This window comes from Tetrao urogallus (genome assembly GCF_951394365.1).
Source record: "Tetrao urogallus genome assembly, chromosome: 3".
NCBI lineage: Eukaryota > Metazoa > Chordata > Aves > Galliformes > Phasianidae > Tetrao > Tetrao urogallus.
The window spans coordinates 173,045-200,882 of NC_136815.1; the positions used below are offsets into that span (position 1 = coordinate 173,045).

The 27,838-nt window shown below is 51.2% G+C and overlaps 1 protein-coding gene across 1 annotated transcript in view; it reads left to right on the forward strand.

Annotated features, from left to right (window-relative positions):
• The window catches only part of SCRIB (scribble planar cell polarity protein), a gene marked incomplete at both ends in the record, with an annotated part of 101,818 nt that overhangs the window by 19,314 nt on the left and 54,666 nt on the right, over positions 1-27,838 (forward strand). The window contains 15 exons of the mRNA XM_079533726.1: positions 2,415-2,478; positions 3,380-3,454; positions 3,538-3,682; positions 4,342-4,460; positions 4,657-4,856; positions 5,112-5,278; positions 6,213-6,337; positions 6,819-6,944; positions 8,214-8,447; positions 8,985-9,302; positions 11,347-11,409; positions 23,658-23,747; positions 24,376-24,453; positions 26,945-27,259; positions 27,704-27,784. Of these exons, the coding sequence (XP_079389852.1) occupies positions 2,415-2,478; positions 3,380-3,454; positions 3,538-3,682; positions 4,342-4,460; positions 4,657-4,856; positions 5,112-5,278; positions 6,213-6,337; positions 6,819-6,944; positions 8,214-8,447; positions 8,985-9,302; positions 11,347-11,409; positions 23,658-23,747; positions 24,376-24,453; positions 26,945-27,259; positions 27,704-27,784 (2,200 nt within the window). The remainder of the gene's footprint in view (positions 1-2,414; positions 2,479-3,379; positions 3,455-3,537; positions 3,683-4,341; positions 4,461-4,656; positions 4,857-5,111; positions 5,279-6,212; positions 6,338-6,818; positions 6,945-8,213; positions 8,448-8,984; positions 9,303-11,346; positions 11,410-23,657; positions 23,748-24,375; positions 24,454-26,944; positions 27,260-27,703; positions 27,785-27,838) is intronic.

Here is a 27,838-nt window from a genome sequence, read left to right on the forward strand (position 1 = left end):
TATTTGGAGTTTTAGTCTGCTGCTTCTGTGACAGCTGTGCCTCCCCCTCTGCAGGACGCTGCTGTGACTCACGCATGCTCTTCCTGGTAGTTGTTTTCCTGTGAGATCTGCAGGCACAGGGTTTGCATGGCATCAGCTATAGCTACCTGTAGAATCAGCTGAGGCCGTTTAGACAGTCCTTTCCAAAACAGAGCTGATTCTGCACTGAGCAGCTCCCAGCCGTCGTGCCTGGTGAGCACACAGTGATAGAAGCTTAGTTCAAATTAACTCTGTCATCTCATCCTGATCCCAAAGTCCCAAAGACCTTCTGTGCACAGAAGCTGACGCTGAAGCCCTGCTGCAGGAAGGTCGTGTCCTCGTAATATCTCCAGCTGAGGTGAGCCTGTGTGGAATAGAGCCAGAACAGTGAAGGCAAGAGCTGAAGCTGGATGAGTTCGGATCTGGAGGTGATGCCCACTGCTGTCTTTGGATGAGTTCAGTGTTCCTGCAGGCAGAGGCTACCATGTGATAAACTGCATGAGAAGAGAGGTCCAGTAGCTGCATCCAGAGCTGGGCTTCCAAGCTGCGATGAAGAATGATCCCAGTGGCTTTTCACTATCTAGAGACACCAGGAAGCGTGCAGATTTTGAGAATTCAGTCTGTGACAAAAACCCAAATGTTTTCTGGGAAATCTCGAGTGCCCCCATGTTCCTTCGGTTCCCTGAGTTCCCTCGTAACACGCTCTGAGTTTGGGGATTTTTCTCTGAGCATTAAATACGGTCTGCGTGCTCATTCTGCAGCACAGTTCCATCTTCTTTGCATGTTCCACCATTGAAAGGATCATGTCCAAAGCCAGTATCCTAAAGGCCAAGGCAATTTGTGTCAGATCTATTTGTCAAATATGAGATCTGCACTTAGTCTGGCTACAAACTGTGCCCAGGAATGACTTTAAACAAGTCCAGCACCCTTCTGGTTTTTATTGCTCTTCCAACATGCAGCGACCTTAACTTGTCCAAGTGTGAATTCATGGGCTGGCCTTCGGTCCATGCTGTACAGCTACTGCTGCTCCTCATCTCTCCCACGTGGTGGGGACATCCTGCCAGTCACTTGGAAGCGTGGTTTGTATTGCTGTGCTCTCATGGAATGGTGAGGGGGGCTCTGTACTGATGTATCTCATAGGACCTCACATCAGTTTGAATCCCGTGGTTCACCCGGCCCTGTTTTGGAAACCAAACTGTGAAGGTGCTGAGGAAGAGTCAGGGCTGCTTCATACTTAGAGAGGTCGAAGAGCAAATGTACAGTTATAGCAGGCACTGGATGTGATGATCCTTATGGGTCCCTTCCAGCTTGGGTTGCTCTGTGATTCTGTAATGAGATGCTGTTATCCAGCAGAATCCTTCTGGCAGTGTAACTGATAAACCTTTGCTTGAGTTAATATCTCCAAATCCACCGCTGCAAAATACAAGAACTCGCTCTTCCCATGTAGTGCCCTTATTTTACTGCCTGTGTCCAGCAGGCCAGACTTCTTACTGCCTCCAGTACCTCAGTGTGGGAGCTGCTGAGATGCAGAGCTGTGCTGACAGACTAATGCAGTGGCTTCCTTATGAGGACAGTCCCTTATGGAGATAATAAAGAGGTCTGAAGTCTCTCACTGTGGAGCGTAGGCAGGGTTTAAATGGGATTTGTGCCTCGCTGTAAAGCAAGAGCCAGCAAGCCCTGTTTAAGGGAGTAGTTGTTGGAGCTGATGGGTAGGACTGAACTGAGAGCACCTGGGCCACGTCAGAAGAACTGAGTGCTGTTGTGGGGTTGCCTTCGATATCAGCAGTGTGTTTTGGGTGCAGTCTGTGCATTCTTTGGGCCGCTGCTGTTGACTGACTGTGGTTCCTTGCAGGCTTCTTGCAGCATCTTGCCTGGTGATCTCCTTGTCTGTGTGTCTCAGCCTCTGCTGAGGCAGCGTGGCGTCCCATTGTGCAGTTCAGGGCTGCCCAGTTTTTCATTCTTGCCTCTCCCTGCAGCTCTGCTTCCCTTGTCTCCTGGATACGTGTGGTCCTCTGCTGTTTCCCATGGTTTGTTGCTCTGTGATCCCCTCCTTGCGACAAAATGGGCAGCAGTGTTGAGGTGTGGCCCGTGGACTATCATGTTTTTGCTCAGGTGATGCTTTGTGGTGGGAGGAGGAGAGGGCAGATGGGTGACAGTGGAAACTGCCTACTTTGGAGCTGCCGATGCTGCTGAATGCAGTTCCCTGTGCAGACTTTCTGATGGCAGGAAGGTATCAGTGTCCCTAAATTGGTTGGCCCAGACTACGGAAGGGGTGGGATCAGTGCTCCATCAGGTTTAGGAATTATTCGGAATGGTGTGATTTTTTTGAGATGATGCTTAACCCTCTGTCCTTTCTTCCTTTCCCTCCTCTCATTTCTACTCCCCGTGTTTTGCAGTTCACTCTCATTCCTTGTCAAGTTAGAGCAGTTGGATCTTGGTGGCAATGACCTGGAAGTCCTGGTAGGTGAGGGGTGGTGGGAAGGAGCATGGGTGGGAGGGGGCAGCACCTGTACCTTTGTGCTTGTGAGCGGGCTTTTGTCTGAAGTGCACAGAAACGGACCCTCAGGCTGTATGGAAGGCTCTGCCCAATCATTGCTCCCAGCTTAATTTTCCTTTGCTACGTTGGCCCTTCCTCCTGTTCTCATGCACACCTCGTTCTGCTTTTTCCAAGTCCTCCTGCTCTGAGATGTTCTCTCTTGCTATGCAGCTGCCAAAGGATTTTCCTTCCCAAGGAGGTTCTGTCTGATACTTCCTTCCACTTCTGTGCTGCACTGTCGTTCCTTTTCATTGCTGCTGGGCCAACTTTATCTTTCCCCTTTCTGTTTTAATTTCTCAGCCAGAAGGACCATCCTACATTACTCCTGGCAGCAGTGTCAGCCCAGCGCACGGTGTGTGCCCTCAGACAGGGGTGTCTCCATGGAGTGCTGAAAGCCTAGACATGCTGGGAGCCAGTGCTCAGTCCTGAAACCCAGCTCTCCTTTGACTTTGGGGAAAACCCAGTGATATTTTTTCGTTTTGCAGCTGCAGATTAAGTTGTTCTTGAATTCTGCCTTTAATGCCTGGAAGGCTTTTTGGCAGAAAGCCCCTCCAGGTCGCTGTTTGCCTCTTGTCTTGCCCGCTGCTGGGAGGTCTTTGCTGGTGTGTCCTGTGTTTCTTGCTGGAGCTTTGCAGCCAGTATGGCAGCCCAGACATTCCCAAACAGATTGCTGCGTGCTGACGCAAAGAGTTTGGATATATGGTTTAGGAGATGTGAAAACAGCAAGAGTGCCAAGCTTTGCAGAGGCTTGGTGGGATTTGGAGGATCATAGAGCAACTTCTCCTCCTGGGAGGACTGACGCCATACTGTCACGCTGTGTTACAGCCGGATACCCTGGGAGCGCTGCCAAACCTGCGTGAGCTGTGGTTGGACCGCAACCAGCTCTCTGCTCTGCCTCCGGTGAGTACCTGTTCACTGCCTCACCGCTCCGCTCCCTTCCTGTGCTGCTGCTTTGAGCCACAGGGTCTCCTTTCCGATCCTAGGAGCTGGGCAATCTCCGCCGTTTGGTCTGCCTGGATGTGTCGGAGAACAAGCTGGAGCAGCTGCCCAACGAGGTCAGTGGGCTGGTAGCACTGACGGACCTGCTGCTGTCACAGAACCTGCTGGAGTGCATTCCAGATGGGATCGGTGAGTATTGGGATGGGAAGCGGGGCTGGACTCCTCCTTTGGGGAGGCTTCAGGCACGGCTGTGCCCAGCAGAGCGTTTGGGCCTGATGGATGCGGTCGCTGGGAGAGTGCAGAAGTAGTAGATGGTGCTGCTGAGCAGAACTGTGCAGGCTGTGTTCGGGTTCTTGATCTGTGTTGTAGAATCACATCCTAGAATGGTTTAGGTTGAAGTAAACTCAGAGCTCATCAGTTCCCACCCTGTGCTGTGGGCTGGTTGTCCCCCACCAGGTCAGGCTGCCCAGGGCCCCATTCATGGCTTTGAGAAGCTGCAGGGATGGGGCACCTGCGCCTCTCTGAGCAGCAGTGCCAGGGTCTCATCACTTTTAGGTAAAGGATTTCTTCCTAACACTGGCCTAAACTTCCCTTCTTTTAGTTTAAAGCAATTTCTTCTCTTTCTGTCACACTCTGCATGCGTAGAAAGTCAGTTTCCCTCCTGCTTATCAGGTCCCTTCAAGTTCTGGAAGGATGCATGGGTGAAATCTGTGGAAAAAGTCTGGTTGGGAGGAAGAGCCTATGTTCTTGGGTTAGGAAATCCCTCTTGGGAGGTATTTAGGGCAGATGATCATAGGACAGCGTAGCTCTCTGTGGCTTAGTTCACATTTGCTTGTTGCTCCGAGCAGGTCAGCTGAAGCAGCTCTCCATCCTCAAGGTGGATCAGAATCGGCTGACAGAGGTGACGGAGTCAATTGGGGACTGTGAAAACCTATCAGAACTCATCCTGACAGAGAACATGCTGACAGTAAGTATACCAGCAGCCATCCCGGGATAAATAGTGGGCATGGAACAGGCTGTGAACCTGAGGGAGAACCTGTCCTGAAGCTGTAGTGGGAATTGCTGGAATCTCGTTAGGACAGAAGGCAGTTCTTTTCTTTGTCAAGAAGGCTCTATACCCGTTCTGCTGTCCTTTATTAGCCACTGAATTGTGTCCCTCTTAGGCCTTACCCAAATCCCTTGGGAAGCTAACCAAGCTGACAAACCTGAACGTGGATCGGAACCGTTTGACGTCCCTTCCGGCTGAGATCGGGGGCTGTGCCAACCTGAACGTCCTGTCTCTGCGAGACAACCGCCTGGCCCTGCTGCCAGCAGAGCTCGCCAACACCACCGAGCTGCACGTCCTGGACGTGGCAGGAAACAGGTCAGCAGGAGGGTGAAAGGCTGCGGGTGTCTGAATTGTCCGTGGGCACCTGTGGGCAAACAGTTGTTTGCAGTGCAGGCCTGCAGTTGATGCAGCAGTGTGGTTGTGGCAGAGCCACGTGCAGCATGAATCGTTGCTTCTGTGCATACAGAAGTGGTGGACCTGCAGTCCCTCTGTCCTTATCTGATGCAGGCTGGAGCTGAGTGGAAGTGTCATCGTTACCAGTATGTTTAACCACCCTTCTTTCTCTTGCAGGCTCCAGAATTTGCCCTTTGCTTTGACAAATCTTAACCTGAAAGCCTTGTGGCTGGCAGAAAACCAATCCCAGCCCATGCTGAAATTCCAGACAGAGGATGATGAAAAGACGGGAGAAAAAGTTCTCACGTGCTACCTGCTTCCCCAGCAGCCCTCTCCTAGCCTAGGTAAGAGACTGTGGGGAAAAACTGAAGGAGCTGGGGCTGTTTAGTCTGGGGGGAAAGGAGGCTGAGGGGAGACCTGATGGCTCTCTTCCAGTACCTGGAAGGGGATTGCAGCAGAGCAGGGCTGCTCTCTTCTCACTGGTGACGGGACGAGGGGAAATGGCCTCAAGTTGTGCCAGGGGAGGTTTAGCATGGATCTCAGGAGGAACTTCTCTACAGGAAGGGCTGTTCAGCACTGCAATGGCTGCCCAGGGAGGCGGTTGGGTCCCCATCCCTGGCTGTGTTTAACAGCCATTGGATGTGGTGCTCAGGGCCGCGATTTAGCAGAGGGCTGTAAGAGTTGGGGTAGGATGGCTGGGTTGGACTCAATGACCTTTAAGGTCTTTCCAACCTGAGCAATTCTATGATTCTGTGCTGTGAACGCTTCCAGCAGTGCTGTGTACATCAGTCCAGAAAGCGACGTAGAAGAGAGACCACAAACCTCTCTGCCTGGTTGCACCGTTCTTGGTTACTGCAGTGGCTGCAGCACACTTTGACTCCTATGGGCTGATGCCAACTTTCCAAGGCAGAGGCTGCTAAAAGCATGAGAGTGCTGCAGCCTTGTCTGCAGATCATCTGCTGTATCTACTGACTGGGTAGTGCATTATCTGTGAGGTTTGCTTCCTGTTGTAGTAGTGTAACTGTGTTAATGCTTCTGATCTGTGCCTTCATCCGACCTTTTCCTCTAGTCCTTAAGATGTGAGCCTGAACTCTTCACTGGGTTCTGTAGAAGCTGCCACATACAGAGGTGAGAAGATCTGGAGGTGCATCCGATGCATCACAGCCCTCTGCTGTGGGCTGATAGAAGTGTCCTGATAGGCTGAGAGCTGTCTTTCGTCCAAGCACACAACTCTACGTGTTCAGAGAGTAGCTCCCACTCTGTTGTCTTTCTCCCCAGAGAACCTTCTGCAGAACAGCGTGGATGAGAGCTGGACGGATACGAACTTAAACAGAGTCAGTGTCATTCAGTTCCTGGATGACCCCAAAGGAGATGACGAGGATGAATCTGGAGCTGAGAGGCGGGTAAGGAGTTCCTGCAGGGTTGTAACCTTCCTGTGGAAGCGTGAGCACAGCGTTTTCATTGCAGACAGACTCAAAAAGGATGGCAGATCATTTTCCTTTAGCTACAGACGCAAAGGGAAGGATAGAAGTTTCAGCTTACAGCAAATATTTATTGGTTTAAATCTCTTGCAGAATATTTTCTCTTTTTTTTTTTGTCTTGTGAAGAGAGATTATCTTAATCTGGATCCTTCATATAAAACATATTTGCACCTGTCCTTCCAGCACAGAGATGATTTTTTTGCTGCTGCTTGGAATGTCATCCCCCATTTCTTTCCTCTTCCCAGCTGTACAGTAATGGCAGAGGAATCAGGTCCTGCAGTGTGACGTTTGGGTCACATCCAGCCGGGACTCCACTGGTCTGATAGAACATGTGGTTTGAACTGATCCACTTTTAGGGCTGCTCTCACTGTGAAATCCCATGCTCTGTGTTCTCCTTCTGTAGGGCTTACAGCGCAGAGCAACCCCTCATCCCAGTGAACTGAAGGTGATGAAGAAAGTGATCGAAGTTCGGCGCAGTGAGGTCTGTGCTGCAAAACCTGGCACAGACCTGAATTCATCCAGCTCAGAGGTGAATGCTGTTTGCTGAGAAATGGCGACTGCAGAGAACACGCAGCAACCTGGGGAATGGGGAGGCTGTGTTTGTAAGCTGGGCAGAAAAAACCTTTGAGAAGTGTGGGAACAGCACTTGGGCTACAACAACCCCAGGCGACGCTGCAGGCTTGGGGCGGTGTGGCTGGAGGACGGCGTAGAGGAAACGGACCTGGGGGTATGGATGGATGCTGGGCTGAACAGGAGCCAGCAGTGTGCCCAGGTGGCCAAGAAGGGCAATGGCAGCCTGGCCTGCATCAGAAACAGCGTTGCCAGCAGGAGCAGAGAGGTGATTGTGCCCCTGTATTCAGCACTGGTGAGGCCGCACCTCGAGTGCTGTGTCCAGTTTTGGGCCCCTCACTGCAAGAAAGACATTGAGGCCCTGGAACGTGTTCAAAGGAGGGCAACGAAATGGTGAGGGGTCTGGAACACAGGGCTGATGAGGAGAGGCTGAAGGAGCTGGGAATGTTCAGCCTGGAGAAGAGGAGGCTCAGGGGAGACCTCATTGCTCTCTATAACTTCCTGAAGGGAGGCTGCAGTGAGCTGGGGGTCGGCCTCTTCTCTCGTGTCATCAGTGATGGGAGCAGAGGGAATGGTTTCAAGCTGCGGCAGGGGAGATTCAGGCTGGACATGAGGAAGTATTACTTTTCAGAAAGGGTGGTCAGGCACTGCAATGGATGCCCAGGGAGGTGGTGGAGTCACTGAGCCTGGGGGTGTTGAAGGAAAGGCTGGATGCTGTGCTGAGGGACATGGTTTAGTGGGAGCTGTTGGGAATAGGTGAACGGTTGGACTGGATGATCTTTTAGGTCTTTTCCAACCTTGGTGATTCTATGATTCTATGATTCTAACAGGCTGAGGACAGACTGCCTGCATTCCATGGGTTCGAACCCACCTTGGCTCAGCTGGGGCCACTGAGATGGGGCGGGAGGCATAGCCAGGACGCAGAGAAGGGCATAGGGGGAGGACTGTGTGCTACTTCTGTCATAACGCAGGGAGAGGAAGTCACTGATTTTCTGAATGAAGACTGGACCCGAGTGCTGGGGGATGGTGCATTGCTGCACAGGTGTGATGCTGACCGTAGATGCCAGCATCAGTGGTGACACAGGTGGAGCTGGGTGAAACGGCAGCCTGAAGAAAAAGCCAGCTCTGTTGGCAGTGGAGCATATTCCATTTTGCAGCAGTCTCATTGCAATGCTCCACTTCCTGCCTGGGCTTCTGTCTTGACTTTTACAATCTGTCATCTTCTCAGGAAAAGAGACTGAGTGCCACCTCCAACCGCAGCGAGGACTCCCATCTGTCCAACAGCACCGTCTCTGCTGACTGCAGGGCAGAGGAGCAGGGAGAGGAGAGGCAGAGGAGCCGGCCGAATGGGCAGGTGCTGGAGATGCAGGAACTGGAGAAGGAGGCCAAGCCAAGAGCTGAAGAAGAGCATAAGGAAGCGGTTGCCCAGGAGGATGAAGATGTGGAAGTGGAATACAATGAGGTAGGAATCTGGGAAGTGCAGTGGGATCCAGTTAAGGATTGGAAGGATTGAGAGATTCTGGGGAAACGGTGAATGGATGTACAGAGTGTGATTTGGGCGTTGCTGAAGGCAAATAAAGGGCATGGCATGTGACTGCAGGTAGAGATTTGGGGGCCCTGGTGTAGCTGGGTTCATTGAGGACTAGGAAGGATACGTGGGAGCCAGACAGCAGCTGTGGGAATATCAGGGGTGCCGTTTTGGGTGCCCATGGAGCTGATAGATGTGTCCAGGTGAAGGTGCTGATATTGGGCGGGGGTTGGAGCAGCAGTTAGAGGGAAGCTAAGATGTATTCCTGCATCTTCTGTGGTGTGAAAGCAGTGCGACCTGCTGTAGGGAACCTGCTTTGGCAGGGGGGTTGGACACGATGATCCCTGGAGGTCCCTTCCAACCCCTACAATTCTGTGAAGTGCTGGCTCTGCCTGTGTTGGTGTTGGAGGGAGAGCAGATGTCTGGCTGTTATCTGAGGCTCACAGCCTTTCTGGGCCTTTGCCATTGCAGCCCACTGTACACTTTGCTGAGGACACACTGATAAGGAGTGAGGATGAAGATGAAGATGAAGAGCGGCCGTTCCCAGTGGAGAAACAGAGGCTCATCCGCAAGGATACGCCCCACTATAAGAAACACTTCAAGATAACTAAGCTGCCCAAACCAGAGGCAGTGGTAGCACTCCTGCAGGGGCTGAATACCGATGGAGTCCCCAAAGAAGAGGAGGAACTGGGCGGCTGCAACAACAACGCGGAGCCTGAGGATGAGGAGGAAGCGTGGGATGAGGATGACAGGAAGAACGGATCTTTGTCTGCTCAGCCATCAGTGAAGGTAAGGTCTTGTGGGAGGAGAGGACCGGAGGGTGCCAGAGCTCCCTTCTGCTCCAAGCTGCCAAGTGGGTTGATGTGGCCTCAGTGAAAACACTGCGGGCTCCAGCACTTCAGTAGAGATGCGCTGAGGGTGGGAGAGCTGAAGCTCATTCTGGGGCTTTTGCAGTCAGTTGTCTGAGCTGTGCCACGCTGTTGTGTCTGACTTCTGGTGCTGTGAGCACGCGCTGCCCGTGATGTGTGATGTTGCAATCTGTGCTGCAAGAACAGTTCTCTTATTGCTGACAGTTCCTCCGTTCCTTTCCGTGCCCTCACCTGCTCTTGTTGCACCTTGTTTGCAATAGGATGATGAGCTGTGTCTCTGGATGGACCTAACCTCAAGCTTGGGTTCAGGCTGCTTGCCACTGCCTTTACGCCACAGTTCTTCCTGTGCTGTGAGAGCAGGTTGCAGCATCTTCTCCTTAGCGCTCCCCTGTGCCTGCCCCAGCACGGGTGAGGTCTGATGAAGTGTGTGTGGCACTTGGGGGAGCTTCTGCTGTGGAGTTCCCCATTTACGTGGGACGGCAGTGGGCCTTTCTGGTCACGCTGGGGGCTGATGAGTTGAGAGGTGCTTGGCTCTGCTCAGATGAACCCCCACCATGGTTGTTTGGTTAGGGACACAGATTCTTGCTGGGAGGAGCTGCTCGCAGTGACAGGGATTTACTTCTAGGGGACACTGTATGAGATCAGAGCGCTTCTTGCTGCAACTGATGATGGTTTTATGAGGTGTGCTTGGGAGGCAGAGGTTGGGATGCAGGTGGATCTCCATCACATTGTATGGCACCAGCAAGTCGTATGGGTGAGGTGTAGGTAGGATATGCTGGAGTAAAACCTGTTTTTGCTGTTACTGCGCGTGCTCCAGGGTGTTGGGATCATTTCATCCCCATTCTGGAGTTCAGACTGCACAGGGAAGGCTCCTGTGCTCAGGTTTGGGTCTGTGCTTAGGAATGTTTCTCTCAGTGCATTCTGCCTCGCTGTCTGAGTGATGTTTGCTCCTTAGGGATGAGGTATGCAGCTTCCTTTACTGCCTCTGAAGTTCTTCAGAGTCAGAACTCGCTGTGGCTGCTGCTGTCAAGAGCGTGTGAAGCTGAGTGCCGGAGTGCCCTGCATCCACACCTGCCACGGTGGGGAAATGCTCTGACCCAAAGGCTCATTACAAGCTGGGACTCAAAACTAAGGAAGCACTGAGCAGTTGGCAAAACCTCCATAGGCATTGAGGCCACAGGTTTGGTACCTGTCAGAAAAAGTCGTCTCTGTTACAAGCTCAGCCTTCTGTTGGGAATCACAGTTCTCATTTTCTTGGGCTGGACTGAATGCCTGCTCCAGATATGAGCTCTCCTCCTGAGCTGATAGAGAAATAGTAACGTAGGGAAGCAGTGTCCCAATGGAGTTTTGTGCAGTGAGGAAGGAGGTAGACCAGGGCACGCAGGATGCAAGGTCCTTAAACCAGGACAGCATTCTTTCAGGGGACATTCCTGCATTTGGGATTTGGGAGCACGTTTCCCACGTTTGGGAGTGGGATCCCTGTGTGCGTTGTCCCACCAGAAGCGTCTCCCTTACGGGTGGGAGCAGCGCAGTTGGGTTTGGGACAGCCTGGTTCCGTGGGCCGCCAGGTGGCACCACGAGCCATTTCTTCTGGGTCGTTCCATCCTTCTCCTCCACCCTGCAGCTCTGTACGGGGGGGTGAAGGCAGCTAACGGTGCTCAGCTTTGAACTCGGTGGCCACAGCCTCGGCGCCTCGGCACGGACAAAGTGAGGCCTTTAGGAGGCAGCCTGCAGCCGGCCGTGCTGACGTGCTGCACGCTGTGAGCGGGGGAGCTGCCCTGTCCCCATCCTCGCTGGGAGGTGGCCCTGAGGAGCGGTGTGAGCAGGGTCTGCTCGGCGGGCAGCCCTGGCAGAGCGGTGTGCGTCTGTGTGTTACGTTGTGTTGGGTGGTGGTGGTTGTGGTGGCGGGTTTGGTTGATGCTCCACTAATCCGCATGCCTCTTTGCTGGTTCCTGTCCTAACAGGGGGTGTCGTTTGATCAAGCCAATAATCTGCTGATTGAACCTGCTCGCATTGAGGAGGAAGAGGTCTGTACCACTCCCACTGTTCTCTCTCTGCCGAAAATCATTCCGTCTGCTTGATTTGCTTCCCAGGCTCACCCCTTGTCGTAGGGGAACTCTGATCTATTGGGGTCAAGTGGCTTCTGGACCTGACCGATCACCAACACCATGATTGTTTCTTCCTCTGCTTTCCTTCTCCCTGCTCCTTTCCCTCCCTTTCTGTCCCCGAGGTGAGAATGGCTGCTGCAGATCCAGACTGAGATGGGAGAAATGTGAAAAAACAGAGGGGTCACAGGTGGAAGGCTCAGTTCCTATTTGCTGTGCACTGAGGGAGGTGGAAGAAATGGTATATGTGCATTCAGGAGTTGATGGTAGCCCAGGCAGAGCAGAGGGCTCCAGGATCTTCTGGGCGCAGTGGGATGACTCTTTGGGGTCTGGCATAGAATGGATCTCAAGGCATTGTGCCATTGCATGAAGGAGGTGGACTGGAGTTAGTTAATGATGCTTGCATCTTTGGCAGCCCCTACGGACACCTCCCACCAGGTGTTCTCGTGCAGTGCTTTGGGACATCAGAAAGGTGTGGGTGGCACTGGAGGTGCTCTGTCATGTGTCGTGTTCTGCACCCTGGTTTAAATGCTGTTTTGCTGTCTTAGCTCATCCTCTGACCAGGATTATTTTCCTGATTTTTTTAAAATTTTTTATTTTAACACAAGTTTTCATCAGGTTTGCTTAATCCCTTTTATCAGTGGTTCTCTGCAGGCAGTATTCGCAGAGAGCTGTTGGAGGCAGAATGCTGCCCCTGGCAGGAGGCAAGCAGTAGAAACTGCTTGCGTGGAGGATGCTTCCCTTGGAGACAGCACAGTGGCACCAGACCTGTGTCTTCAGTTCTAGAGCTGCTGGCCTGTCTGACCATGAATGTGCCTCTCTGCTCCTCCCTTAGGTGTGCGATGGGGGTTCTTCCCTGGTTTTGGAAGAAGGCTTTGGAAGGGAGATGTCAGATACTTCATTTCTGCTTCGAGTGAAACAGGAGCTGCCTCGACCTGGTGCACTGTTTGTGTGTGCTAAAGGTTTTTTTTATCTCCTTAGCTGTAGGTCAACGAAAAACACATTTACATTTCTTGCAGTCACAGGTAAAGAGGCAGCAGCTCAGTGCAGGCACTTCCTGGTCCTCCGTTTGGGAACTGCTCTCATTCCTCGTTGAGCACTGCCAGACCTCAAGGTCCACATGTGGAGGTTACTGCATGTGCAACAGCCAGGAGCCATCAGCCTCGTACCAGCAGGCACACTGCTTGCCCTTCCTTTTGTCTCCTGCCTGTGCTCTGCGTGCATCTGATGGAACTGCCCAGGATTTCTTGGAGACCTCTGGGGAGGGCAGCTGATCAGAGGCCCCATGTTGCTCTGCTGTCCACGTAGTGCCATTCCTTCTTGGTGCAGATCTGCTGTGCAGAGCCACGTAAGGTGTGAGGTGGTGCTGCAGCTCACAAGGACAAAATACTGGAGATTCTCCAGGTGGGTGGGGGCTGAAGGTGCCCCACAACAGATTAGCCCAGGGAGGTGGTGGAGTCTCCTTCTCTGGAGATGTTCCAGACCTGCCTGGATGCCGACCTGTGTGACCTGCTGTAGGGAACCTGCTTTGGCAGGGGGGTTGGACATGATGATCTCTGGAGGTCCCTTCCAACCCCTACAATTCTGTGATTAGCTTTGGGGAGCAGATGGTTGTAAGCTCGCAGCGCTGCGATCCCAATCCTTGTCTATTTTTATGCAACTCTTAAAAGAAAATACTGAGTTTTGATTATGGCTTAATACTGAACCCTAATACTGAGTCAAGATCTGACCTCATCAGAGCAGAGCTGGAGACATGAACCTGACTTCAGTCAGCAGTGCACTGTCAGGGATAGGGAGCACTGCGCTGTGCATGCAGCTGGCACCTCAGAGCTCCTTTGACTGTTAGGGCCAACGAGACTCTGCTACAGAGGAAAACATAATTTTGTAGAAGCACAGGAGTGGCTGATGCTTGGGTTCCACTGCTGCCTCAATTCCCAGTGTTTTGGTTCAGTCTGCAACACAGATGGCAAAGGCCTTTTCTGAATCGTAGAGAGGCTGCTGGAGGTGTGAAGTAGTGTGTCAAACTGCTCTTTGAAGGCATGAGCTTGCAACTGAATTTTGCTTGATTTCAGAGAACTTTCTAAGAAATAGTCTCAAAAGAGCTGCTGTGAGAATGGAAGATTGCAGTGCAAAGGGAGTCTGGAGTTCTGCTTGGTGCTGCACTGTCTGCAGGAATAGCAGTGTTCTCCCTTGTGTTTGTCTGCTCCCTCCCCAGCTTTTCTGTACGCTCCTTCAGGTACTGGAAGGCTGCTAGAAAATCTCTCTGGAGCTTTCTTTTCTCCAGGCTGTAGAGCCCCAGCTCTGTCCCCGTATGGGAGGTGCTTCAGCCCTGTCATCACCTTTTGGCCCTTCTCTGGACCTACTCCAGCAGCTCCGTGTCCTTCTTGTGTTGGAAGGGTCCTAGGAGAAAGCTGGGCTGATCGTAGAGGTTTAGAGGCCTTTGGTGGAAGGTGGAAAAGATCCTGTCAGCTTCCTCTGCTCTTATGTCACTCTGGAGCCAGGAGCAAGTCAGGTCATCTCCTTGGAGCAGCCTTACCCTATGGGAACTGCTCAGGACAGCCCTCCTCTCCTGATACTGCTGCAGTGCTGCCTTTGCTACTTGGAACTCTGTGTTGTAGCTTCTTGTTTGCTTGTACCTGTCAGGACACCATCATGCTTTAAGTTCTTATGTAGAAAATTCAATTCTCCCACCATGTGAACTGCAAGTTCTGAAAAATGGAAACTGTTTTTTCACTCATCAGGGACTTCACCTGATTGCCACGAGTTTTGAAATGTCGAAGAGAATGGCTTGGTAACCATGTTAGCCAATTCCCATAGGACTCTGGTTCACCAGGACCCATAGACTTGTGGATGCTCAGGTTCCTCAGGTGGTCACAAAGCTGATTCTTGCTTACAGAGGGAGAGACGCTGCTTCCCCAATCTCTTCCTACCCAACCAAATGTTTGAGGGCTGCATGGGGAGCAGTTATCAGGGAAGGCAGAGGCTAAAATTTGTGAAGTATCTCAGCCTTCTCCTTGTCTGCTGTTACCAGCCTGTCTGTCACTCACTGGGGGAGTATTCCCTCCTGGACTTTCCTTTTCTGGTTCTCTAATAAAGAACAAAAACAACACAGCAAAGCCAAAAAGCAGTAGAACCATCTGATTTTCCTTTCTGGAACAGCAAAACAGAATGTATTTAACTGATAAAAGTCTCACTGTTTAGGCCCAGCAAAGCAACAAATGTCAATGACCTCTGTAGAAATAAGTAGCACGTTTGCACATCTTTAAACATTGGTTCATATTTGCAAGCTGAACAGCATTTTCTGACTGTGTCAGTATCAGAAAAAGACAACTTGTAGTGTAGCTTTAGACCTTGTGATGGAGAATGTAATCTCTGCATGTGATCCGGGAACCCAAATGAAGCAGAACTGTGATGGGTTGGCACTTCTGGAAAATAGACTTCATCCCCAAAAAACCCTCTGCGTTCAATTCAGGAGCAATTAGCTAAATTTAAGGATGAGGCGTGCAGGGTTTCTTCCAGTCGGGTCTCCTGCAATCACACCACAGTCACAGGTTGAGGATGGCAGGGACCTCAGGGTCCTTCAGGCCCAAGATGTGCTGTGGCAGGGATACCCAGGTGCTGGGCACCACATCCATGCAGCTCCCTCAGCTTCGCTCCCAAGCAGAGCTACTTCAGGCCCTTCATCTTCTTTGCAGCCCTCTGTTGGACTCTCCCAGCCGTTTCCAGGTCTTTATTATTCCTGGGAGCCCACGCTGATCCCAGCACTGCTGAATGGAAGGGCAGGATCACGTCCTGCTGTACCATCGGCCTCCCTGGCAGTGGGATCTCAGCGCTGCCTCACGTCATGACTGGGACCTACCAGGATCCCGCGTCCTTTTCCAACCGGGTCCCCCAGGCACATCCTGCTGTGGGGTTGTTCCTCCTTGTTGGATCCCATCATTTTCTTTCAGCCCATTTCTCAGCCTGTCCAGAGCCCCAGGATGGCAGCAGGACACTGATGTACCCCTGCTCCCCCACGCTGTTGGCTGTAAACTTGCTGAGGGTGCACTCTGCCCCATCTTTCAGATCAGTAACCGTATGCTGTACCCTCTTTCATCAACTTTTTATTAAATGCCAGTCACTTCCTCCTGCTCAGGTTTCGCCTCTGCAAAGCTTCTCCAGATTTCTTATTCTGGTATGATTAGAAAGCTTCGTTTCCCTCTAAACTTGCGTTTGTTTATTCATTGTTTTAATTAAATTTTATCCTGTAAAGCGTATTTTCTGCTTCCTTTGTCCTTTTGGTATTTTTGTGGCCATCAGTCACAACTCCAGCTTTTGGTCCGTGAGCTTGATGAAACCAGGTTCTGCTTTAAGATCAGTTCTCCCTTCGATGTCTTTCTCACTGCCCTTTCCTACACCTGTTCTTCTCTACCTTTGTTGGCTGTGGATGATACGGCATTGTGATCCGACTTCAGTACACCATATTCCATAGTTCTTCTTCCATTTCCCATCCATGAACCAAAGCTCTCTGCAGCCACCTCACTTCTGTTCCTGCATTTAGCATTGGGTCCTCAGGGAGTTTTGATCTTTGTGCCGCTCCTGTACTTCATGGTGAGTGAAGCAGTAGTTTTCATAGCATCACAGAATGGCCCAGGTTGGAAGGGACCCCAAGGATGATGAAGCTCCAACCCCCCACCACAGCAGGGCCACCAACCTCCCCATTTCACAGCAGCCCAGGCTGCCCAGGGCCCCATCCAACCTGGCCTTGAACACCTCCAGGGATGGACGGGGCATCACAGCCTGTCTGGGCAGCTGTTCCAGCCCCTCACCGCTCTCATAGCACAGAACTTCCCCTGACATCCAACCTCCATCTGCCCTCCCTCAGCTTCAAACCATTTCTTCTTGTCACACTACTGTCTATCCTTTCAAAGAGTCGACTCCCCTTTTCCATCTGTCCCCACGTGCTGTCTGTCCTCAGCAGCACGTAATGGAAATGCAGCACTGTTCTTGGTGTGAGGCAACCGGTGGAACACATGGTGGACAAGTCTCAAAATTTTTCCAGTACCTTATCTTTTAATTTGCTATTAAGCAATGGGCTGAAGTGGATGCTGAAAGCAATGAGAGGCTATTGGACTGAAAGGAGTTTCAAGGTGAGATTTTGCAGGCAGAATGAGACCAAATGAATGACTGTACCACGAAAGGAGTCCCTACGTGTAGGAACAAAAATGCCTTACTGCTAAAGAGAGGAAAAAAGAGAACGCATTTCAACATCTCTCACTCTACCTGCATCCCCAGCACATTCGTGTGTTGGGCATTTGTTCTATTTCTAGTTCCAGAAACGCTTCAACACTTTGTGTGTTTGTCCAGTAAGGATTTGGTTTGTCCAGGAGGTGGAACTTTTTCATTTCCAGAAGGACTCTGCCTTGTTCTGTGCCATGGTGCAGCCAGCCCAGTTCCATCTGGGATCCGTATTTTACTGCTGACATTTCCGTTGCTGCGGCAAACCCCAGTGCCTGTTGTGATGAATCATGGAATGATAGAATCACCAAGGTTGGAAAAGACCTCAAAGCTTCCCCAGTCCAACCGCTCACCCATCACCAACAGCTCCCACTGAACCACGTCCCTCAACACAGCATCCAGCCTTTCCTTCAACACCCCCAGGCTCGGTGCCTCCCCCACCTCCCTGGGCATCCATTGCAGTGCTGCCCACCCTTTCTGACACCTCATTCTTCCTCATGTCCAGCCTGAATCTCCCCTGCCGCAGCTTGAAGCCGTTCCCTCTGCTCCTATCACTGATGACACGAGAGCAGAGGCCGACCCCCAGCTCACTGCAGCCTGCCTTCAGAAGTCATAGAGAGCAATGAGGTCTCCCCTGAGCTCCTCTTCTCCAGGCTGAACATTCCCAGCTCCTTCAGCCTCTCCTCATCAGCCCTGTGTTCCAGACCCCTCACCATTTCGTTGCCCTCCTTTGAACACGTTCCAGGCCCTCAATATCTTTCTTGCAGTGAGGGCCCAAAACTGGACACAGCACTCGAGGTGCGGCCTCACCAGAGCTGAATACAGGGGCACAATCACCTCTCTGCTCCTGCTGGCAGCACTGTTTTTGATGCAGGCCAGGATGAAGTTCCTTAAATCCTTATTTCTGGAATTCGTTAACGAATGAACTGATCATACCTGTATGTGCCTGGAGGGCTTTTTATGCGTGGTTCCAAAACCACCGTCGATGTGGATATTGAATAAATTGCATCCTTTCTGTCATTTCGCTTACTATTGAGATTTGGATCACTGTCCTGGGGCCTCCCCCAGGGGTGTGCGGGAGCCCAGCTGAGCACGTAGCACTGCAGGGCACCTCTGCTGTCCGTAACCAAACCATCTTAAAGGGCAAATGAGCACCGTCACAGCCAGAAAACCCTCAGCTCAGCTTCTTTGCCAGGGCAGGACCTTTCCTCCACGTTCCTTTTTCCATTGTTCATTTTTAGCTTGGTTTTTCTCACCAGCTCACGCAGCGCTCTCTCACCTTCCATTTGCTCATCGTTATTTTCAGCCTGGCCACGCGTTCTCACGAGTCACAAGGACGTATTTAGCTCTTCTAATCTCTCCTGGTGAGTCAGAGCCTTTGGCTCCCAGCGGGTCACTTTGTGAGGACCTCTGTTTTGTGGAGGTGCTCCTGGAAAAAGACACAGAGTTGAGTGATGTCTGTGTAGAGAGGCCTCTGATGGTGAGCGTGCAGGTCTTCCTCTGGGGATGACAAATTGGAGTCTTTAGCAAGGCGTGATGAGCCCTTACTATTTCCCCAGGTCCTTGTAATCTGTGATTTAGGATTTCTGGACTGTTAATCCTGTTCATCTCTGAGTAATCATTTCCTCTGAAGCCATTAATGGCGTGAAAAAGGATCCAAAATTCTGACCTCTCCCATCCCCTGCTATATCTGAAGCATCCTGGCCTCCCCTCAAACACAACAGTTAATATTATTTTCTGTTGGGGAGTTGGAATAAGATCAAGCCTGTTAAGATCTGCGGATCCCCACCTACCTCGTGGTTCTTTGCTGGTGGCCAGTGCTTGGTTCTCAGCTTGTGTGACAAGAAGCACCAAGTTTTACCAGCGTCTGCTTATTAAATTTGTGCTGCTCTGTCAGCCAAGTTCAGTGTCTGGTCAAGGAATGGAATAACAGTGGTGGTGTGTTTTTTGTCTGTTATGGCAGTGAGATATTCCAAGTGTTGAACTGCTTGACATGAGTATTATTTCTGTCTGCCTGGATAGAGGCATGCGTACTGGTTCTTCAGTTACTCTTCTGGAAACGGTGCTGGGATGGCTGTCAGGTCATTGCAGGCATCATCCCATGGCAGTTTCAATCCAGCAGCACAACAGAAATGCTATTTCAGCATTCCAGAGTTTTGTAACAACTCTGTGAGCATATTGGAGGTCTTGGCCACTTGTTGGGACTCTTGGGCACACGTTGTTTAGCCCTTCTGGCTTTTTAGGTGGATTTCTCATACTGGTGATGTTTAATGGGTTCTTTAGCTCCTGTTAGGGCGTGATTCTTTGTGATACGCATGCATCACTGTGTTTCTATCCAAATACAAATGGGAAGTATTCGTTGTACGTTTGCCTTTTCTGTGTCGCAGTCCCATTTAAAGCTTCAAGGCATGCAGCTCTAGGGATCAGACACATACCTGCCTCCAAATGTATGTACCATAAAAAGATGTCTGTGCATGCAGAAAACTGCTGCCTTCTCAAAATACCATCCTTAAACCCAACTGCTTTGGTTATGCCTGGAGAAACAACTTGATCTTTCAGCAGCTCTGAAGCGCAGCAGCTCCATGCTGTGCCAGTGGAAACCTGTGAAAGTCAAGTTTGGTGCCTCTCTGCCTGCTGTGCCCCTGCTCGGAGCAAGCTGTCAAAACCCTTAATGGACTGTCCCAGATCTTTTTGGCAGTGTTCAGATTAGGCTGGACGTTAGGAAATACTGCTTTTCTGAAAGAGTGGCCAGGCACTGCAATGGGCTGCCCAGGGAGGTGGTGGAGTCACCGACCCTGGGGGTGTTCAAGGGACGTTTGGATTTTGTGTAGAGGGACGTGGTTTAGTGAGAACTATTGGTGATGGGGGGATGGTTGGACTGGATGATCTGGAAGGTCTGTTCCAACCTTGGTGTTTCTGTGATTCTGTGATATCCCTGGCAGCTACTGGAAGAGTAAGCCTGCCCGCGAGTGCAGCATTTGTCTCTTTGCAATAGTTGGTGTTTATTCACTGTGATTTGGAAAAGCTAGCAGGATCTGGAGACTCTGTTAAAAGATAGCTTTATAGGGTCTATGGAAAATAGGTGGGAATGGAGCCAGTCCTTACTTGAGTGTATTCCTCAGAGACACATAGGTAGAAACACAGATGGGACCAAGGGAGGCAGAGGAGCACATTGGGACACGTATCTGCTTCCTTGGCTTACACTGCGATGCAGACAGAGAGTCATTAAGGTTGGAAAGGACCTCCAAGATCCCCACGTCCAACCCCAAGCCATCGCACCATGCCCACTGGCCACGTCCTCGTGTGCCCCATCTCCACTGTTCTTGAACACCTCCAGGGACGGTGACTCCTCTGCTTCCCTGGGCAGCTGTGCCACTGCATCACCACTCTTTTTGAGAAGAAATGTTCCAAATGTCCAACCTGAATTCCCGACGTGAGGCCATCGCTTCCAATCCTATCACTGATGCCTGTGAGCAGAGGCCGATCCCCGTCTCACTCTAACCTCCTTTCAGAGAGCTGCAGAGGGCCGTGAAATCTGCCCTGAGCTTTGTCTGCTCCAGGCTGAATCACCCTCCTCTCCCTGCTGATTCTCATAGCACTGTGCTCCAGAGCCTTCACAGCTCTGCTGCCCTTCTCTGGACATGCTCCAGGGCCTTCATGGCTTCCCTGCAGTGAGGAGCTCAAATCTGAACACAGCACTCGAGGAGCAGCCTCACTGGGGTTGAGTACAATCATGATAAATGGATTTTGCCTGGTCTTAAGTGGCAGTTGAGGGAAATACCAACTTCAGGCTGAAGTGACAGCTGTTGCCATTTTGCCTTTCCTCCAGTCCCAGTATCGTGTGTCCGTGGAGAAGCTTGCATACGTAGGATGAAACCCTGGATTTGCTGTCATTCAGTGACAATTTGCCATTTCTGCTGCTGTAAGGAATCAGAATCAGATGAGCAGCATGCTTCTATGTGGTGAATATTGCAGACCTGTTGTGAACTGTGAGATGAACCGTTGCTGGATGGCTGGTGATGGATCAGAGGTGGTAAGGGCAAAGATGGAAGAAGAGAAAAAGTAGAGAGAAGTCACTGAGAGAGTGATACAGAGATAGGACTGTGCTGGCCCTTGCAGCATGGGCAGCTGCTGCTGTGCTTCCAGCCGATGGATGTCAAAGCTCTGAAGCAGCCCTGTGGCTGTAGGCTGCAGTGGGGAAGGTGCAGCTCAACTTGAGGAGCTGCAGACCAACATGAGGAGCTGCAGACCAACATGAGGAGCTGCAGACCAACATGAGGCCTCCCCTCAGTCTCCTGTTCTCTGGGCAGAGCAGTCCAAGGGACCTCAGCTGCTCCTCCCTCCTTTTGCCCTCCAGACCCTTCACCACCTTCGTAGCCCTGGACTGAAAACTAAAGGGCACACGCAGGCTACTGGAGCCAGCTCCTTTTTTGTCAGCTATGTACTCATTTCGTATTATTCTCATAGATTTCAAACAAAACGTTCACCAGTTTGGCTTCACAGAATTGCAGGGGTAGGAAAGGACCTCAAGAGATCATGGAATCCAAGCCCCTGCCCAAGCAAGTTCCCTACAGCAGGTCTCTCAGGTGGGCATCCAGTTGGTATTGAATATCTCCATGGTGGAGACTCCTCCACCTCTCCGGGCAGCCTGTCCCAGTGCTCTGCCACCTCTGCCATGAAGATGATCTTCTACATGTCAGTATGGAGCTTCCTCTGTTCAGATTTTAGGCCACTGTTCCTTGCCCTATAGCTACCACTGAGAAGGGCCCGTTTGCCTCCCAACTCCCTTTAGAAATTTATGAACACTAATAAATCCCCCCTCAGTCTTCTTTTCCCCAGCTGAACAGCCCCAGGTTACTCGGCCTTTCCTCATACAGGAGATGCTCCAGGCTCTTTATCATCTCTGTGCCCTTCTGCTGGGCTCCTTCTAGGAGATCCCTGTCTTTTTTGAGCTGGGGAGTCCAGGGCTGGATACAGGGTTCTAAATGTGGCCTCACCAGGGCAGAGCAGAGGGCTGGCATCACCTCCCTCCATCTGCTGGCCACGCTCTTCTTCTTACAGCACTGTTTTTTATGTGAGGACTCATTTGCTCTGGGAGTTTGAAATCCCCTTTCTAAATACACCCATATCCCATTTGAGCCCCTGTGGTGTTCTGGCAGTGTCTTTAAACCTGATTACACCTGGTTCCTCCTTGGTGTTCTGGTTTTTCTGTTCACACTGTTAGACGTGAGGCGCAGGGAGGCTCTTCACCCTCAGCCCAGTTGTTTTTGATCTGGCAAATTTCCCCATGTTTTTAGACTGGTTTCAGTGGCTTTGTGAAATCCCTCATTCTGTGGTTTATCTTTCAGTTAGTTTCAATGACCAACACACCATGCAACTGGAAGTGACTTCAACCAGTGACGTTGTATATTCCCTGTTCGTTGTCAAAACCACGACAGAAGTAGTGATTCGGACATAATCATTCAGTCACTGATTGAAACCGTCAACTATCTTACTTGAAACATCTCCATCTGTCGTCCATGTGTGGGAATCCAGTTCTGCACGATTGCAAGAGGTTTTTGCATCATTAGATAGAAGCCTTGAGAGTATTGTCAAAACCTGCTGAGGCTGGAGGAAAGAAGGTGGATGTTTTTAGTTACAACCTAATGAAGGTTTTCACGCAAGCAGGGTGTATCTAATCTGTAACTGGTTTTAAAACGTGCTGTCGGTGATGTAGAATGCTATCTGATGACCACCCCCTTTTTTGTCTCTCCTGAACAAATCCACGTCTTTCAGTATTTGGGTTTAACTCAGACTCCAGGTCTTGCACAACAGACATAATGAGGAAATGGCAAAGAACCTTGTTCTAATTCTGCATTTCTTGGGGTTTTTGATCTTGGTAGCATGTGAAGACCCCGCAGGATGTTGCTTTTGTCCCTGTGGAAAGTGAAGAGGGGTTTGGAGGAAGAGCATTAAGGAAGGTGTTTCCTGCTTCTTTGCCTGCCATGTTATCTGGCCAATCCAGATGCACCTGATGGTGAAGCTGGACCCCTCTGCAGCAGCCTCTCTCCATTCTGGACTTTGTTTCCAGGGAGCTGACATCTGGAGGACAGCAACTTCAGTTCTCTCCAGAAGTCTCTGTATATTTCTGTCTCTTAACCTCACCAACTCCTTGGCCCTGACAGATCCCAGAGTCTCCTGTCTGTCCTATTCCTTTCGCTTTCCCACTGCATGCTCTCTACCTTCCTTCTCGTGTCTGGGGCAAGAAGAACAGTTTGCGTTGGTGGCCTGGATGTAGGCAACGTCTGTTAAAGTTTGAGGAGATTTTTGCTGTTGGAGGGGGCTATAATTTGGTGTGTGGAGGTGGGAAATGGGAAGAAGAGACTTCTGGATGGCACAGCCACAGTTCAGACTTGTCCATGCAGAGGGGAGGAGAGGAAGGAGCCACTGGACAAAACAGGTGGCTTTTCCAGAGTCACACCTTGATTTCCATCTACACACTAAAGCCAAGTGTCCCTCCAGGGCGTTGTAGGTGTGCCATTCTTGTGCCTGCATGCTTCATTGGGATAGCCCTCGACCTCCCAGCAGCTGTACAGAACGCACCCCAAAGGGAGCTGTGCGGTAGAGCTGGGCTGTGATAGAACACCAGCCCCGTTTCCTTACCCAGTCCTATCCCACTGCTCAGTTTGCTTTATGGTGGACATCTCATTCCAGTGTGTTCATTACAGGCAAACTGACTCTTAGTCTTGAGATACAGTTCAGGACTCGGCTGTGAAAAATGGTTTAACTATATTGTGACATCGGTCCCGTTGAGACACGGATACCAAGCTTGCGTAAATACTCGAGCAGAAGCATGCAGATAAAGTCTGTGCTCTCGTGCATGTTCTCTAAGTCGTCATCCTTTGCTCTTCAAGATGTCTGTGGCATTCTCGCTGCCTGTGCTGACGTGTAACTCGTGTCCATTCTGCTTCCAGCTGACACTGACTATCGTGCGGCAGACGGGGGGGCTGGGCATCAGCATCGCAGGGGGCAAGGGCTCCACCCCCTATAAGGGTGATGACGAGGTAAGGCTCTGGGCTGTGTCATTATGGGAGCACCTGCTGTCAGGGGCTGCTTCTCTGTAGCTGTGTGTTGGATGTCCACATGTAGGAGCTTTGTGATCGGGGTGGGATTTCGCAGAGCGGTTGGGAGCAGCCCGGTAGCATGCTGTAAAGGACCAACTAAAAGCACTTTCTGGCATTCTGGGGTCTGCTCGATATGTTTCACCCCTGGGCTGGAGTGCAGAGGCACAGCTTCTCGAGCCTTCATGCTGCTGCCCACCAGCAGCCATGAGAACAGCAGTTTGTCTCCCACCTGTCTTTGTATGCAGGACTCCAAAGGAGAAAAGTGCAGCGTTGGCTTAAGCATTTGTGATTGCATCAGCTGTCCTGTTCTCCCCATACTGGAAAAGGATTCGTGCTTCCCTTTTCCCTTTTGTCACCCGTGGGATCCATCCCCTGGAATACCTTTTTCCCTTCATATCATTTCCTGATTGGAGTGATGTGAATGTCTTGTCCCTCCTTCCAGGGTTTGGGGCTGGCAAGAAATTTCCCCTTTCCCATAAGGTGGATGAGGTGGAATGTTTTCCTTCCATGGTTTACAGCCTTGAAGAATGGACTCCGTCTCCTTTAACACACTTTTTTTTTCCCCCAGGGCATCTTTATTTCCCGTGTCTCAGAGGAGGGACCTGCAGCTCGTGCAGGGGTTCGTGTTGGGGACAAGCTTCTGGAGGTAAGGGCCTGGCTGCTGTGAGTTCATAAATAATTTTAATGAGTGGAGAGGTGTGGGCTGGTGCTTATATCCATTACGCTGGTCTGGAGGCCATATCGAGTATCAGGAGCTGCAAGAAGAAAACAAAATCCTCCTGACTCCAAGCGTAGGTTGTTTAATTAACATTACGCTGAATCTTTTGCTTCTTTGTAAGGACAGAAATCGCTCCTAGGTTCACTCTCCCCAAATGAAGTGTTTCACAAGTGAGGGTAGTGAGGCACTGAACAGGTTCCCCAGAGGTGTGGTGGATGCCCCATCCCTGCAGACTTTCAAGGCAAGCCTGGACCAGGCTGGACCAACCTGATCGAGCTGTGCGTGTTCATTGCAGGGCAGTTGGACCTGATGACCTTTAAATATTCCTTCCAAATCTAAGGATTCTATAGTTCTATAAATCAGAGAGGGAAAAATTGCACTTGAGTGCGACCACAAACCCAGCAGGCTGAGCAGCCAGCCTCTCTGTGCTGTTCCTTTCTACTTTCTTATAAAGGGTAAAAGCGAACCTTGTAATATAAATCTTAACCTCCAGCCAGCCAAATGCCTATCTCCAGATTATTTGAGGCATGATTAATTGTACAAGATTGGGATCCAATTGAGGAAGGATTGATTGCGTTACACAGGGAATAGATGTCACTACAATGTTGGATAGAGACCAGGAGAATAAGTGGTCTGTATTTGGAGCACTGTGCTGTTTGTGGGAGCTGATGTGGTGTCTTATGCCCTTCTACTGCTGCAGTGTATATCTGGGCAGGGGAGATCTGGCCTTTATGTGACTACACGTTCCTTCTTTTTCACCACTCAACCTGGCACAGACCGTGGTAGAAGTCTAGTCTGATTTCTTCTATGTTCCAGGGCTTTAAATGCCACCTTGCATCTTTGTGCTGCATGCGCTGAGTTGCATTTTGCTGCAGAAAAAGGAGAGTCAGCTCTTGAGGATTTTGAGAGATGAATGAATATTCCTTTTTTCAACAGTTTAATTTCTGGCACCAGGTGATTTCATGGAAGATAGATAACTTTCCAGTTAAAGATTTGGGAAAAGATCCTTTGTCAGTTCTAGTTTACCTTCCATGGTGTCCATTCGTCTGTGCCTCCTGTAAAATCAGAGGTACTCACTCAACATTACTCTTATTCTTTCTAAAATACGGTTACGTCTGCAAGTCACTTGCAGCAGTTCTGTTCTCATTGGCTTTGAGTGGGATGGAATATTTCTTCCACTCTAGAATAAGGATAGTGTTGCTCACTAATAAAGGCCGTGATGGGATAAAGGATCTTAAATGCCCTGAAGTAGGAGAGATTAGATTTGAATTAGATTTGGGACCGTAGAATCGTAGAATATCCTGAGTTGAAGGGATCTGTAAGGATTGTTGAGTCCAATTCCTTCAATTCCTGTATTTAAGGCACTGATGAGGAGTTCAAAGAGAATGGGCCCTAAGACAGAGCCCTGCAGAACCCCACCAGCCTGATGGAACCCCACTGACCACCCCTCTTTGGGCCCAACTCATCAGTCAGTTGTTCACTCACTGTATTAGGATGTGCACATGCACGAGGGAAGCTTCCTTGAAGGGCAGCAGGTGATGTCTGTCCCAGGGGGGACAGAGTGACAGCACAGAGCTCTGTAGGGAATCACAGATTCGTAGGATGGTCATGAGTCTGGGGTGCATTAAAAAGAGCGTGTCCAGCAGGTCGAGGGAGGTGATCCTCCCCCTCTGCTCTGCCCTGGTAAGACCTCACCTGGAGCACGGCGTCCAGTTCTGGGCTCCCCAGCACAAAACAGACAGGGATCTCTTGGGAAGAGTCCAGCGGAGGGCCACCAAGATGGTGAGGGGCCTGGAGCATCTCTGCTATGGAGAAAGGCTGAGTGAGCTGGGTCTGTTCAGTCTTGAGAAAAGAAGACTGAGAGGGGAGCTGATCCAGGTCTGTCAATATCTGAGGTGTGGGGGGCAGAATGGCGAGGCCAGACTGTTTTCAGTGGTGAGTGGAGACAGGACGAGGGGAAACGGCCGGAAACTGCAGCATAGGAAGTTCCGCACAAACATACGCAAGAACTTCTTTACAGTGAGGTGACGGAGCACTGGAACAGGCTGCCCAGGGAGGTGGTGGAGTCTCCTGCTCTGGAGATGTTCAAGACCTGCCTGGATGCCGACCTGTGCGACCTGCTGTAGGGAACCTGCTTTGGCAGGGGGTTGGACTTGATGATCTCTGGAGGTCCCTTCCAACCCCTACAATTCTGTGATTCTGTGAGTTGGAAGGGACCTTTAAAGGCCATCTGGTTCAACTCCACTGCAGAAAACAGGGGCACCCACAGCTAGATCAGAGCGCTCAGAGCCTGCTGCAGTGTGATGATGAACTGTGCTTGTGCTGGGGAGCAGCACCAAAGGCCGGAGCAGTCTGTGCGTGCTGGTGGAAGCAGTGCAGGAAGAAGGGCAGGGTTGTGCCTGGCTCTCTCCATCCCCAGGTGAACGGAGTGTCCCTGCACTGCGCGGAGCACCACGTGGCGGTGGAAGCGCTGCGTGGCTCGGGGAGCTCCGTGTCCATGACGGTCCTGAGGGAGCGGATGGTGGAACCGGAGAACGCCATCACCGTCACCCCGCTGCGCCCTGAGGACGACTACAGCCCTCGAGAGAGGAGGGGTGGCCTCCGCTTCCCTGAGCGACCCGAGGGGGCACCTCCCACGGAGAGATACTCCACCTGCTTGATGCGCAACGAGAAGGGTCTGGGCTTCAGCATCGCTGGTGGCAAAGGCTCCACGCCATACCGGGCTGGTGACACGGTCAGTGACAGCTCTTTGGGAGGAAAGGGGCTCCAATCTCTGCATTTTGGCACTGCTTGAGCGGGCAGCACGGGGTCTTTTCGTCACTGCGGGCAAGAGGCAGCAAGGCATGGCCCGGGGGCTGTCCTGCAGTGCTGAGAGACAGAATCTGCTCTTAACTCAGGGGAAGGGAGAAGTTCAGAAGGAGGTGGGGCAGAGGCTTGCAATCCCTGCCAGTGACATTTAATCCTGCTGCTGTCCTCTTGACATGTGTTCTGGGCTCTTGGCCACATGAAGGCTTTCCTGCAGGTGGCTCCGGAAGCAGAACGGGGTTTGCTGGAGTGAGGAAGAAGGGAAAATGCCAGGGGGGTGTTCTGCAGAGGGAGTGGGCTGAGACCCGCCTGGTGTCGGGGAGCAAAGCCTTGGGGAGGCACAGAGTCTCTGATCCTTCTGATTGCATTTCAGGGGATTTTCATCTCACGGATTGCAGAGGGAGGTGCAGCCCATCGGGACGGGATCCTGCACGTAGGAGACCGGGTCATCTCGGTGAGTGTGGGTGGCTGGGGAACAGCAGGAGGGAATGGGAAGGGGCTGATTCTG